Here is a 15,042-nt window from a genome sequence, read left to right as displayed (position 1 = left end):
TCACATACACGGGTGACAGAAAGAAGGGAATGAATTAAACAAAGAAACACTACTTGATCAAAACATCAGTTTCTTAAAGCACTTCAGTAACGTGAGATCACGGTCTTCAAAGCTCTCTGTTCAGTGGGTTTGTGATACTTGCGTTGTTTTCAGATACAGTTATGACTCTCTTGATTCTAGGTCGAGTCTTGATGTTTGGGTTCGAGATCGTTGTGTTGGGATCAGAAAGACGATCGTAGCAGTAACGCAGTAAGGTCTCTCTCTGAAAGATATAGAGATCTGTTAACGTTTCCTGAAGAGTATGGAGTATAACGAGCCTGTTACACCTCAACACTGAGGAAATTAAGAAAGAATAGCTTTGATATGAAATGTGTTAGTTCACATATTAATTAGTGGTTTGATAGATGAGGCATGCATACAACATACAAGTGAATGATCTGGAGAATCACTGGAGATTTAGGATGGGTTGTCTGTAAATTAAATGGAGAAAAGGAACAGGGTTTGACCACTGGATTTAATCAGTACGTAAGGAAGTGGTTTTAAAAATTAAAATAAACTAATTAACTACAGCAAATAAAAGTTGCCTTTGTTTATGGTTGTGTGCTCTTTTTTAATAGTTGTGATGATTTCTTCTAGTGATGCATCAGAATACTTTTCCCCCCGAAACAACAAACTGAAATGAAAATTTCATTTAAAGATAAAAAGATAAAAAACTTAAAATCAACACGGAGTTGTATATAAACATTTAAATTGCATTGCATATAAGTTTTTATATCAACTTGGTAGTGATACACTAGCATTCTCTTTTATTTTTCTATGCTATCTACTAGTTTTCTTTTTATTCATTATATTAAAAACCCTTGCTTTGTGTCTCGCCGAGACTCGTCACAGCACTTGCATACAGTATCGTTGCTCTTTTGTTGGTTTTGATCAATTCTGTTGTTCTCATTTGTAAGTTGCTTCAGATAAAAGTGTCTGCTAAATGACTAAATGTAATGTAAATATAACGATATAATTGCTTCTATGCAATTCATGTAATATAAACATAATATAAACATTTAAATGGTGGCTGTAATAACTAATTTTGTTCACATTCAGACATACATTCAATAATAAAGACAACAGGTTCAGTAAAAATAGAATGAATGTGTAATGTAGTGCATATATTTATCAAAAGCACCTCTCTTGATTGATTTCAGTGAGTTGTTCTGTTTCTTCTGATGTTCATTCCTGTTGATTTGCTGCTGTAACTAGTAGTAAAGAGGAAGAGATGATCGCTTCAGCACACCTTAAAGAGCCACAAAACCACAGATTGTTTGTATTTCATGAGAAATTTGAAAGCAATGACTGTTTCACGTATTTATTGTGATTACTGGACGGGAGGCGCTACAAATCTTTCCACACTTCTGTAGTAAGTTTGGTCCGTGTGTGAAGTAGGGTTGTAACGATATACCGGTATGACGGTCGATCACGGTTTGACCGTGCACGGTTATCATACCGTAAACATTTGCGTATCTACGTTTTTTATTTTATTTTTGTTTTAAATAAATAAATCTCACCTGTGCATATATGCAATTTATTTCCGCTCGGCTGCTTCACTCTGCATTCACTGGACTGCACATACAGCGGAGAAAATGGCAGAGACACAGATTATGTCTAATCTACATTCCCCGCCGAAAAAAAAGTTAAAATCTGCAGTTTGGGAATACTTCGGATGTAAAAAAAAAAAAACGCACGTGGGGTTGCCCTTGAGGACGGATCCAATTTGCAAAAAATGTGGACGCAAAGTGGCTGCAAAATCTGGCAATACATCCAACATGTTCGCTCATTGCTCCGTGCAGATAAAGGTATGTCACATTTATAACAAGTTATAAATTAACCGGTGCAGACATGAACATGGAATTTACAGTATAACGAGGATGTTCTGCTCGATGGATTAATCAGAAGTAGATATGATATGTGTCTGTGAATATTAAAGCGCATTTTAAGAGACTGCTATATAAATAATCTGCTTGTTTGCATGTCTCTGATTGCGCCGTTTTATCTACACTGAAGTACGCATGACACTGATGGTGTTTTCAGCTTCTACATAAACATGAACATCACCAGAGCTGCTCTGAGAGAAAAACATTGTCAAATACACTCTGAAACTCAAAGGTCTGCTACAACTCGTCAAAATAAAAGTTTGATTTAACTTGAATTTATGACAGAAATATATTAGCATTGTACAATGTACTTGAAAGTTATAATAACAACAATAGTACTATTCTTTATAATAATTAATTTATTTAAACATTATTCGTGTTTGTCCATGTTTTAACTTAGTATACCTCTGTTGTGCAGCACTTTGCCAAAAAATAAAAGTTGTTAAATTTTCCTTTGATAACATTAAAACATTAATTAAAATGTTAAAGTGTGATATAGATATACATAAGGTGTATGGATTTATTTTTTAATTATTTATTTTTCAGAAGGGAGACTTCAATACTTTCATTAAAATGGTTTCGAGTTTGTTGCAATAAAGGATTTGTTCACTCAAATAACTTTTTTTTTATTCTAAGAGTAAAAATGATTGTTTAATATATAACGTTACCGTGAAACCGTGTATTTTCTGAGACGAGTGTGTATCATACCATGAAAATCTCATACTGTCACAACCCTCGTGTGCCGCAAATTATTAAAAAAAGCTGATTTCCCATGTGCAGGGAGTATTGTAATGTTGCAATTACGGTGATTATGAGATACCACCTTGTAAAAAGCGTTCATGTGCTCGTAGATCTTGTAATTACAATTTGTAAACCGGGACTTCTCTGAGAGCTACAAACTGGTCACCTCAGATTCATTAGGCGCTATGTGTGATGGTTCATAACGTGTTTTCATTTTGAAATTACAGTAATCACGACATGTTCATCAAAACCTGTTTCCATGCGTATCCATAGACTCTGACATAGCAAACACACCAGCAAAGAAGTGCTTATTAAATATCTCTTTTTCAGTTAATGATTTCGTCTGATGCAGAAAATGAATTTAAATCATCTTCAGCTGTCTGTCTGTCTGTTTGCAGGCGAGCTGTTATAGAATGACAGATGTGTGACCAGTCGACACCTGAGCCGACACTGCCTGCTCTGCTCATGAACTGAGGTAACACACACACACACACACAGAAACACTCTCTCTCACACACACACACACACACACACAGAAACACACATGTTCGTTTTTGTGAAAAGTGGGGACATTCCATAGGCGTAATGGTTTTTATACTGTACTTACTGTATGTGCTATTGTCCAACACCAACCCTACACCTAAACCTACCCCTTACAGGAGACTTTTTTGAAAAAAACTTAATTCTGAGTGATTTAGAAGCGTTTTGAAAAGTGGGGTCATGGGTCAATGTCCTGAGATGTCACCTTCAGCTTGTAATACCTGACATACCCTCGTCATTATACACATCTATGTCCTGACTTTTCACAAAAACGCGCACACACTCTCTCTCACACACACACACACACAGAAACACTCTCTCTCTCACACACACACACACACACACAGAAACACTCTCTCTCTCTCTCACACACACACACACACACACACACAGAAACACTCTCTCTCTCTCACACACACACACACACACACACACACACACAGAAACACTCTCTCTCTCTCACACACACACACACACACACACACACACACACACACACACACACACACATAAACACTCTCTCTCACACACACACACACACACACACACACACACACACACACACACACACACACACACACACACAGAAACACTCTCTCTCTCTCTCACACACACACACACACACACACACACACACACACACACACACACACACACAGAAACTCTCTCTCTCTCTCACACACACACACACACACACACACACACACACACACACAGAAACACTCTCTCTCACACACACACACACACACACACACACACACACAGAAACACTCTCTCTCACACACACACACACACACACACACACACAGAAACACTCTCTCTCTCTCTCACACACACACACACACACACACACACACACACAGAAACACTCTCTCTCTCTCTCTCTCTCTCTCTCACACACACACACACACACACACAGAAACACTCTCTCTCTCACACACACACACACACACACACACACACACACACACACACAGAAACACTCTCTCTCTCACACACACACACACACACACAGAAACACTCTCTCTCTCACACACACACACACACACACACACACACACACTGACTCACTCACAGATGCACACACACACACTGACTCACACACACACTGAAGCACACACACACACACACACACACACACACACAGCTCTGGGCTGTGTTTCCCGATAATGCTGTCTCTTAGCGCGCTACGAAGACTCTAAAGGTATGCCTCAACTAAAGGTGTACCTGTTCTAGGCGTGTTCCCTGAACTATATCTTAGGAGGTTGCTTAAGATATACCTCCTTACGTGTGACGTTACCAGCTGTCCATCGCGGTGGTGCTGAATAGGTTAATATCAATGGCTCGAGAATAGATTATTCATTCTATGCATGGTAGGGGTGGGGGAAAAATTCAATTCTTAGATGCATCGCGACGCAGAAGTGGACTATTCTGATTCGATTTTCTATTTCTGAATGTTAATTGATAATGTGATGTTGACGGAATGTAAAAGGCACGTATGGCTCCGACAAGGTTTGTTCCGTCCTCCACACGTTGGCAACTCACACCAGAAGCGTCAAGGCCCTTTCACACGGGACACAGCTAGCGGCGGAAACACCACGCGGCAGCCGCTGTCTCTCGCAGTGAAAGCGTGTTGTGCAGCTGCAGGCGGTGCTTCAGAAGCGTGCAGCAGCGCGGATGGTATAAACACAAGCATTGACAAGAGAGGCTGCGTCGAAGCTGTAACGCAGACGAGTGCAGCGTAAAAAGGGGTAACAGATGCAGGATGGCAGAACCGTCTGTGTTAAAAGCTAGCGTATGGAAGCACTTTGCCTTCTATGAAGTTGAAGGGAGAAGGACCCCGGACAAGAGCCACAATATATGCAAGTTGTGTCAAGCCAAACTAAAATATTTTGGAAACACAACAAATATGAGAACCCGTATTACAGAATACACTTAAGTCTGTATTAATTTACTACAAGTATGTCGCTACAGGCACGTGTTTCATCTCCTGTTGGTTCTTTGTAACCTTGCTGTTGGCTTGCCAAATCACTTCCATTTGTTTTATTAACAAAAGATCTTGAAAGTGAATTCATATTGGGTCATTCCGGATACTTTGCTTTAATATTCAGACAGTGTGAAAAAAGAAAATCTGTATTAAAACAAAAGATGCATCGATAATCGTTTTATCATCGCATCGCAGCCCTCTGAATCAACCGCTAATGCACGGGCTGCTTCACTGCGTTATGTGTTCTTTATTAAAGAAGTGTTGATTTTAAATAAAGACACAGAACTGTTAGAACGCAATGAACTTGCGTGAAACCTTTACTTACGCTTTGCAACAAACATCACTTCAGGGAAGAAAACCAAGAAAGAAATATATATGCCCAGAGCACCTCCCAGTGGTCACCACATAAAATACAAGGGAAAAAACCTACAGGGGACACTGCTTAATAATTTAACAGCTTTTAACAGAAGAGAGAAAAAAAGATGGCGCCGTCTTTGGTATTGCACAACTATTAGTATTATAAAGTATGACTTGCAGAAGGAATACTTAACTAAGAAAATTTCGGGAAACACGTATTAACGATAAGGTACAGGTTAAGGTACAACTTAAGAACGACGTAGCGTTAAGAAGGTTTTGGGAAACGCAGCCCTGGTACCTCAGCAGCAACACTAAATCTGAACATTAGTGCAGTGTTGGGTGTGATGTGAGATCTCAGTATCATAGGGAGCATCTCTCTTGCTTCACGGAGCTGTGCTGAGCGGCGCACTAATAGCGTGAGCATATAACGCTAGTCACAGGAAAATAAAAACCTCTCTGTAAAACATACAGTGCACTCAGTATTCAGGCCCCTTCATTTCTTCACATTCTGTTATTGTTGCAGCCTTATTCATCAGTCTACGCTCCATACTCCATCATTACAGCTCAAAAACCAGAACCAGAAAAAGAAAAGTGAAATAGACCATTTTCTCTGACACTTGAAATTTAGCACAGGTGCATCCCATTCCTCCGGATCATCTTTGAGATGCTTCTACACTTTAATTGCAGTTTTAACTTGGTCCTGGCTATCTGACGGTGGAAGAGAGATTGGGCCGAGAGGAAGCCTCTCTCTAAATGGGGCCGTTTTACATGTTTGGTACCTTTTTTTTAGCATCAATATAACTACATATGGACAGATAATCTGCAACTGATTGTTTTTAATTGAAGTGTAGGTTTGGTAGGGTTTTTCTTAATGTGTAGATTTGTGTTCTTCAAGTTTTGTTTTGATTAATTGTAAGGGTCTTGGGAAACACCTCTGGTTGGTGTCTGTCTGGCGTACATGACCTTAATCCAGCCATACTATACTGAGATAACCCACTGATGAGCTGATTTTGAAAATACACGTTCCTAATAAGGCCATGACTGTGATCTGCAGGATTTCTGTCTGTCTGTCTCAGGTAGTGGTGATGGCGACAGATAGAGGTATAGTGGAAGACTGGCTCTCCGAATTCAAGGTGAGTCAAGAAGCATCTGCTGTTAAAGGGTTAGTTGACCCAAAAATGAAAAGTCTGTCATTAATTACTCACCCACCCTCGTGTCGTTCCAAACCCGTAAGACCTTTGTTCATCTTCAGAACACAAATTAAGATATTTTTGATGGAATCTGAGAGCTGTCTGACCCTCCACAGACAGCAAGATGGTATCTTGGGAAGAAGAATTGTTGAATAAATTATGTTATTATTGTTTTCTTTGCGCACAAAAAGTATTCTTGTAGCATTGTAAAATTATGGTTGAACCCTCGATGTCACATGGACTATTTTACCGATGTCCTTGCTGCTTTTCTGGACCTGGGAACATTTCAGTTGCGTTGCTTTCTACGGAGGGTTAGAGAGCTCTCAGATTTCATCAAAAATATCTTAATTTGTGTTCCAAAGATAAACGAAGGTCTTACGCGTTTGGAACGATATGAGGGTGAGTAATTAATGACAGAGTTTTTATTTTTGGGTCAACTAACCCTTTAATATTAAATAGGTTATGAACCTTTTATGCATCCACTGTGGGGGGAAAACAACTTCTGTACACTTCCATACACTTGAGAAAAACATGGATTATCATATGTTTACTTCAAATTTCTTAAGAGAGAAGTATTATTTTTCCTACTTATACCCAAAATAGGACTGAGTGCGCATTACTGAGCCCTAAACACATGTAATGTGTGCTTCATTCATGCTGGCAGCTGGAGGGTGCCCTCACGCAGAAACTCCACATATGCATCACAGAAGTACCAGAACTCAGGATGCTCCAGGAAACCCTAATATGGGCAAAGGCATCGCTATCGCTGTAACTGATCTTTTAAGAAGATGCTGCACTGCTTTAGTCTATTGCTGGCTCACAAAACAGAATGTAGCTGTTGTCGCGCTACACCGCTATTTGCTGGAAAAAGTAGTTCGCTACTGGAAAAGCTACATTGTGTTAAAAGTAGCTGCGCTACTGTCAAGTATGTTAGTTGCATCGTTACTTGTAGCTAGCTTCTCCTCAACACTGGTGTGTTTCAAGCACTTCTTTCTTTAAGAGCACAGAACCTTGAGGCTAATACAGTTTATTCAAGAGTTATTGAACAGTTCTTTAAATTTGTTTGTTATTACACACTTTTTTAAATGATGCTCAATACGGGTCTGTACTCTCACAGGCATTGTCTGAAACGCAGCTGTCTGGTTACGCTGGAGTCCTCCATCAGAAGAACACACTGGTGCCGGCCCTCTACAGCGTCATCCAGGACCCTGACAGTGAGGTGAGAAGAATGACCGGCGGCTCAGAGATAAACAACAGTGAAGCCTCTGTGCGCCTCGTTATCTGTGGTCTGTGTTCACAGCTGCTGGAGCCGGTGTGCCATCAGCTGTTCGAGCTGTACCGCAGCTCAGAGGACTGTCTGCGCCGCTTCACACTGCAGTTCCTGCCCGAGCTGCTGTGGGTTTACCTGCGCAGAGACAGACACAGCAGCAGCTGCATCGAGGCTCTTCTGCTGGGCATTTACAACCTGGTGTGTATTCAGCCCATTCATGTGTATTCAGTATTCATACACATACGCACGGCATCAATATGTACATTTAAATATGTGCACAATATAAATGCATTCAAATCACAATAACAAACACAAGAACTACATAACAAAACAATACAAAATACTGCGCAGTATGCAGTCATTCATATCTGATGTTAGTTAAACAGCAGATGGGAGAAAAACTTCTTGTAATGCTCTTTTGAGCTGTGTGTTTGAATGAGTCTTATCTCTGAACATGCACTGTTTAATGAAGATGGTGAGTGGTGCAACTGATGATGAAGGACAACTTCCTTACAATCCTTCCTTCTCTATCTCATCTACAGTGGGCAAAGAGCACACAAGACAGAATTAGCCTTCCTAATCAATTACTTTTTACTCTCTCCCTCCACCCAATATGCCACAGCTTATAAAAATAACAGATGCTATCACAGATGCTAAAACATCTTTAACAATACCCAGCACACACACTGGAGGATCTCTGCAAATGGATAAGAATTCCTGTACAAATAGAGTCCCAGGTGTGTGATTATCTCAGTATTGACCCCTGAATGTTTACAGGGACTGTTGGATGTTTGGTGTTTGTATATGAAGGTGGTTACAGGTACATTCACACCTAATTTCCAAAAATCTTCATGAACCTTTTCAGCCTGGTTTCTGCCCACTACACAGTTGTGAAGCTGCTTTATTAAGGCTGGTAAATGACCTATTATCAGCAGACTCAGGAGCACTTATTACACTGGTCCGTTGTGACTTTAGTGAAAACTTTGATGCTATTTCATTGGCTGGAGTCCTGTGTTAGGGGTTAGGCAGCGGTTTATTTCAATCAACAAGCACAGATCCCAAACTGTTTCCAGAGGTGTTCCCCAAGGCTCGGTTCTTGGGCCACTTCTCTTTTTAATCTGTATGCTACACATAGGTGAGATTATTCAGGAGCATGGTTTACATTTCCATCCATATGTAGATGATGCACAAATCTACATTACCTCCCGTTCTCTTTATGCCATATTCTTCCATAAACAGCTGTATTCATAGTCTGAAGAAATGGATTGCATCTAACTTTTTGAAACTAAATCCTGACAAAACTAAGTTAGTTGGCCCCAAACAACATATATCTACTTTGGTTAGGCCCTCACCAACTGTCTGAAATTTGGGAGTGACATTTGACTCTTTGCTCAGTCTTATAGCCCATATTAATCAGGTCATGTCCTCATTTTGTCAACTCCATGTTTCTTGTCTTTGGTCCTCCCTTAGTTGTTAAGAGACTGAGTAGCTTTGAAAGAGAACCCTGACAATACTGTGAGAGATGGAGGCAGTAGATGAAACCATTACCTGACTGCTGTTGGTAGATCCAGCATTAAATCGCTTACATTCAGCTGATTTGCCCATCTCTGGTTACTCATGGCTGAGTGATCTCCAGATGGTGTGGCATGTCCAGATGTTACATCTATGCCACTTATGCACCGTTCAGCTGCAATTTTTGTTTCATCTTCTAAAGTAATAATTTCCTTCCCGTATTTTCCCACAGCACACTTGTTTTCTCCTCCTTATCTTCTAAAATAAAAGCCCTACTGTTCATTTAAAAGTGCTTTAAATTTAGGGGTAACCCAAAATGATTTAGTGTTTCTCTAATAATAAATCTTGGGATTCCCCTAAATTTAAGGGAGATTTTATATTACTGAATGTGAAGCAGGTGGCTGGGAAAGAGAAATGACCAACCAGGAGTAAACAAGAAACTAATCAGTTACGATTATTGTGTTCAGATTTGGATCCTGGGCACTCAGAATCTCCAGAACTAGTCAAAGATCTCAGATGACGTTCCTATGACCAGAAACTGGTTAGGAATGTAATGTGAAAGCATATCAATTGAATGCGTGAAGGTGTTGCTGTAGTGGTGTTTTTGCCTTTAATTTGATAGGACAGTGTACAGAGGACAGGAATCAAAGTGGGAGAGAAAGGGGGATGGGATCGGGAAAGGTCAGTGAGCCTAGACTCGAACTTGCAACGCCCGAAGCACAACAGCGCTGTATGTCCACGAGACTCTCAGCGCCGCGAGAGCATGTTTTTGTGTCTCTGTAGCGTGTCGTGTATCGTGTGTCTGCCAACATGAGAGACCTTACCTATATCAAGCTCTAAACTTGAAACATTCTTTCTAGACTAATCATTGTTTGAAACGATTGACGATGATATGATTGACATTTTAACCTTGTCGCTTCTATGCATCATTTAACAGCAGTATGTAATATCTAGCAAATCTTAACTGCCTGATTGTCTAAAACGGTAAACTGTAAGTTTGCCCAGCTCTGTATTAAACGTTTGATGTATACAGCACATCCTGCTTTACTCTCAGACATACATGCACTCTTATAAGGTGATATATACTTCAGTGGGTATTAAAAGTCTACACACTCCTGTTATATTGGTAGCTTTAAAAAAAAAAATTATAAAAAAGGAAAAATGCATCTGTTGGTAATTTAATGTAATATTGATGCCAACAAATTTCATGTAACAAACAAATAGAAACTTTTAAGGGAAAAACAGCTACTTAAGATAATCTGATTGTCACACCTGTTGTTGTTTATTTTGCAGGAAATCGTGGATAAAGATGGAAACAGCAAGCTGTTATCGTTCATGATCCCGTCCCTGTCCAAGCCATCCATATATCATGAGGTAAAGAACAGCTCACATTTACACCTCCTGTTAAACCTCAGAACTGAAGGATGTTCCTCTCTTCACACCGCAGTCACATCCAAAACATCTACTGTATTATATTACTGTATTACATACTACATTTTACTGCAAAATTACAAATGGCCGACACACTGTAAAACACAAGTTTCACTCGGGGCAGCCGGTTGCCTTGCATCATGTGCATTTAGAAAGCAGTATTTATGAGTACTGTGAACCTATTTGATTTGAGCCCACTAAAGAAAAGCATGACAGCACATAAAACACTAGCAGATCTCTTCCATATTAATCCTGTGCTAAAATACATGAGCTAACAACATTTACTCTTATTTATCAACGGTTTGAATCCACATAGCATTTCTTCTAAGTGCAATGAATTTTCAGTCATGTTTGTGTGAAATGAGCTTGTTTCTTTGACTAAAACTGGACAGACATAGGAACACTGAGTATCAATTTGTTTGGCCCAAGGAATCTAAGAAGTCTCATGAGTTTAAAAGGCATTTGGTCACATTAATTAGTGCATTAGTTATCATGAACTAACAGTGAGCAAGATCTGTATACATTATCACTTAATATTTGTCAATGTTAACTTTTACAGGTTTCTTTACATTTAATAGCTTGAATTACAGCTATGCATTAACAAACTAACAATGAAGACCTCATGTTCTTCTATACATTTGCATTTCTTAATGTTCATGATGCTCTATTGATTACTTACCATGAACTTAAAAAGAGCACTTAACACAGAAAGCATCACTTTATTAAAGCCAAAAAAGCTTTTTTTTGTGAAGCTCAATGTAAAATGGAAACCATCTGAACATCACATAATGTATTTCTAATGTTTGCGGGCTCCTCACTAACATCTTTAATGAAGTATTTGTCATGCATTATTGATGGCAAACCAGTTATTGAGGAAATGAATAAAGCCAAATGATTGCTGACAAACAGAAAGGCTCCTGGAGAAAGGCAGAAGCACTCAGGACTGAAGGAAACGTGCTTCTGAATCCACTCCACAGGCTCCTGTGCTTGATCTGGCACTTCAGACACATTCCCTCTACATGAAATAAAGCCATTATCATGCTGTTCTTAAGAAGGACGCCGGTCAGGAGTGTAAAGTCAGCGAATGCTCAATGATATCACCTGACCTGACATCAGATGCTTCACAGGCCAGCACTCACCTCAACAGAAGCACAAGAGTCCAGATGCAGATCAGTGGTCCAGGAGAAGAGAGTGCTTCCACAGGACTGGCCGTGATTCCTGATGGGAGAAAGGCCAGTGTTTGAAATCAACACCGCCTTTTCCTCATCGAAGAAGAGATCCCCAATCAGTGACCATTGCCAATAAACTTGTTTAAAGGTTCCATCTATGAATGCAATAATAAGCATTTGCAGAAAGCGACAGTACAGTGAGGTGACGTTATGCTCCTCAGCCACTCAACATCAGAAGAAAACTAGAAGTGTAAACATAATTGACTTCGATCCATTAAATTCTTGAACGGTAATGCACACTGGCTAGTAATGCGGTCACGGTGAGAAGGGCTGTGGTCCTTTCATTATTCCTCAATAATTCAACAGCCTGTGGTCAATTATTCCTTACATAATATATGCACGTCGTCTGTAATGTGTATGTTGCATGAATTAAACATCATGATCTGGAACAATAATGGAAATGTCAAAGTGCTTTTTCTCAGTTTCAGAAATATTCCAGTAAACACTGCAGATTTTAGTGAAAAAGTGGAGAAAACTGTTTTAAAGGCCCCGTGTCAAACAGCCTGGAAAGAGACTTGAGTGTTTGGGGAGAAACGAGAGGTTCTTACTGAATTCTGGTGAATTACTCGAGATCTGTGGATGAACCCGGGAGAATAGAGCACCAGAGCACAGTGTGTGTTGTAGGGCTGCACGATATATTGGGTGCGATTGTCATGCGCATCTCGTCAGTAAAGCTGGTTCTGTGATTAGTAATAAATCTCCATCACCTGTTTTCAAACAGAGCGCCATTTAATACACAGAGCCGTAGTTCACTGACAAGCTACGCAATATCACGTTAAATATCGCAGGCGATTCATCTGCGATTCTGAGCGCGAATTGTGTAGCTTGTCAGTGAACTACGGCTCTGTGTATTAAATGGCGCTCTGTTTGAAAACAGGTGATTTACTACTAATCACAGAACCGGCTTCGCATGCTATATATCGTGCGGCCCTAGCCTCTTCCAGACTGTTACAGCAGAAAACTATAAGAACATAATCTGGAGGAACAGAACACAGGAAAGAGCTCCTGTCTCAGAAATCCTGGTGATACCAGTGTAACAATACAATGCCAAGCCTGACATTATTCTCCTGACAAATGAAAATAGAGCAGCTCATGCAGTCAAACTGAGAGATAAGGACTGTTTGCAATGCAGCCTTATTAATTGAAATGAATTGTTTAAGTCCTTTTCAGTAGACGTTCTCTGAAGCAAAAGTGCTGATGCTATATTTTAGCACTGTAGCTGCCTTTCTCATCACTGTGTAGTGACATCTTTGAGTCATTAGCGGCAATCTCTTTAGAATTTGTAAAGAGTTTGACATGTAACATATTTTACTGACTGGCTCTCTAATGCTTTAATTTTCTTCTGTTGTAGATTTTTCACTCTGTTCTTGCCTTTGTTTTAGAGAGGATTATAATTGATGAAACCAGAGCATGATTGAGTGAGACGAGTAGTGACTATTGTGTAGTGAATTCTCTGTTTGCACTGGGTGTTTACTGTGTTTACTGTAAGCAGCAAAATGACTTCATGCACTTCACTCACCAGAGCCAGCTGCATAAACCTAACCAGTCTGAACTAGTCTTTAGTGAACACCGAAAGAAATTAAGTCCTAAGTGGGTAAGCGGGTGCCGGTCCATTTAAGGATTTGAAAACAAATAAAGGTATCTTAAAATCAATTCTATAACGGATAAGAAGCCAATGAAGAGACACTGAAATCATGGTAATATGTTCACACTTACATTCACCCAACAGAAGTCAAGCTGCAGAATTTTGCACCATTTGAAGTCATGAAATAGATGGTTGATTTAACCCACGGAAATGAAGTCGTTAGGGAAGAGATTCCAGGACTGATGCCCCTAAAAGACTTAACCCAGTTCAGCTCAGTTTGGGATATCACCCATCGGTGATCTTTATGTAATGCCTGCTTTAGCAGCTCTGGATCCTCAGCTGGACACATGTTAGAGATTTCTCTCTGTGTTTGAGAGAGAGTCGGGTGAGATGTGCGGTGAAACAGGGATGAGAGCCACTGCTGTATAGATGTGCTAACAGTAGCATCTGTGTGGTGTCCCTAACCTCTGTTTAGTGTCACTGTGTGTGTGTGTGTGTGTGTGTTCAGCCGTCCAGTCTGGGCTCCATGGCTTTGACTGAGGGCGCTCTCTGTCAGCACGACCTGATCAGAGTGATCTACAGCGGCCTGCACCCGCAGAGAGAGACCTTCACTGCCCAGAACAGGTCATTGTCTCGAGAACTCTGTCTTTCTCTCAGTTAAATGTCCCAAAGGAAGGATCTGTGAAATGAGTCCTCAAACTGTAGTGTTGAAGCACACTGGCGGCAGCCGCAGCGAATGCAGGTGACGGCTTGTGGTTGTGTGTGTCTGCAGGTTTGAGGTGCTGTGTTTCCTGATGCTGTGCTATAATTCGCTGGTGGTCTACATGCCCCGCTCATCACACCGGGCCGTCTGCAGGATGAGCTCGCGGTGAGATCTCACTTCCGCTCTCTGAACCCACAGCCATTAGAAGCAGACAATGTCAAGTTTATTTCTAGAGCACAATTTAAAACCGCTTAGGCTACGTTCACACTGCCAAGCCTTAGTGCTCAGATCTGATTTTTTGTATAGCTGTTCACATTGTTGTTTTAAATGTGGCCAATATCAGATTTCCATAATAGATCACGGTTCTGAACTGACCCGCATGCGCAAAAGAACAATATGAACAGGGTTGTTAGGTTTTCACAACAAAAGCCGCCCAATTGCTTCTCAAAACTAGTCCAATTGCATTTCAGGGGGTGAATATCACGCTAGTGTGGTCGCTTCAACCCACAGAGTTGAAAAACAACCTGCAGCAACTGTGGAAAAAGTAGCCCAACTCAGTGCTGTTCACACTG

At 40.4% G+C, this 15,042-nt stretch overlaps 1 protein-coding gene across 4 annotated transcripts in view; it reads left to right on the top strand.

Moving 5' to 3' along the window:
• Positions 1-15,042, top strand: part of hycc2 (hyccin PI4KA lipid kinase complex subunit 2) — a 43,925-nt gene that overhangs the window by 8,263 nt on the left and 20,620 nt on the right. For 2 of the 4 annotated variants that reach the window (XM_058786612.1, XM_058786611.1), the window contains 7 exons: positions 3,065-3,141; positions 6,627-6,683; positions 7,858-7,959; positions 8,041-8,208; positions 10,816-10,896; positions 14,243-14,391; positions 14,540-14,635. In XM_058786612.1, the coding sequence (XP_058642595.1) occupies positions 6,636-6,683; positions 7,858-7,959; positions 8,041-8,208; positions 10,816-10,896; positions 14,243-14,391; positions 14,540-14,635 (644 nt within the window). In that variant the 5' untranslated portion in view covers positions 3,065-3,141; positions 6,627-6,635. Of the gene's footprint in view, positions 1-3,064; positions 3,142-6,604; positions 6,684-7,857; positions 7,960-8,040; positions 8,209-10,815; positions 10,897-14,242; positions 14,392-14,539; positions 14,636-15,042 lie in introns of all 4 variants that reach the window. The other 2 variants (XM_058786613.1, XM_058786614.1) reach the window with 2 other exon arrangements.

Source organism: Onychostoma macrolepis, chromosome 09, assembly GCF_012432095.1.
Source record: "Onychostoma macrolepis isolate SWU-2019 chromosome 09, ASM1243209v1, whole genome shotgun sequence".
NCBI classification, from domain to species: domain Eukaryota; kingdom Metazoa; phylum Chordata; class Actinopteri; order Cypriniformes; family Cyprinidae; genus Onychostoma; species Onychostoma macrolepis.
Note: the sequence above shows the minus strand (reverse complement) of the source record. Positions and strands in the feature narration are given on the sequence as shown.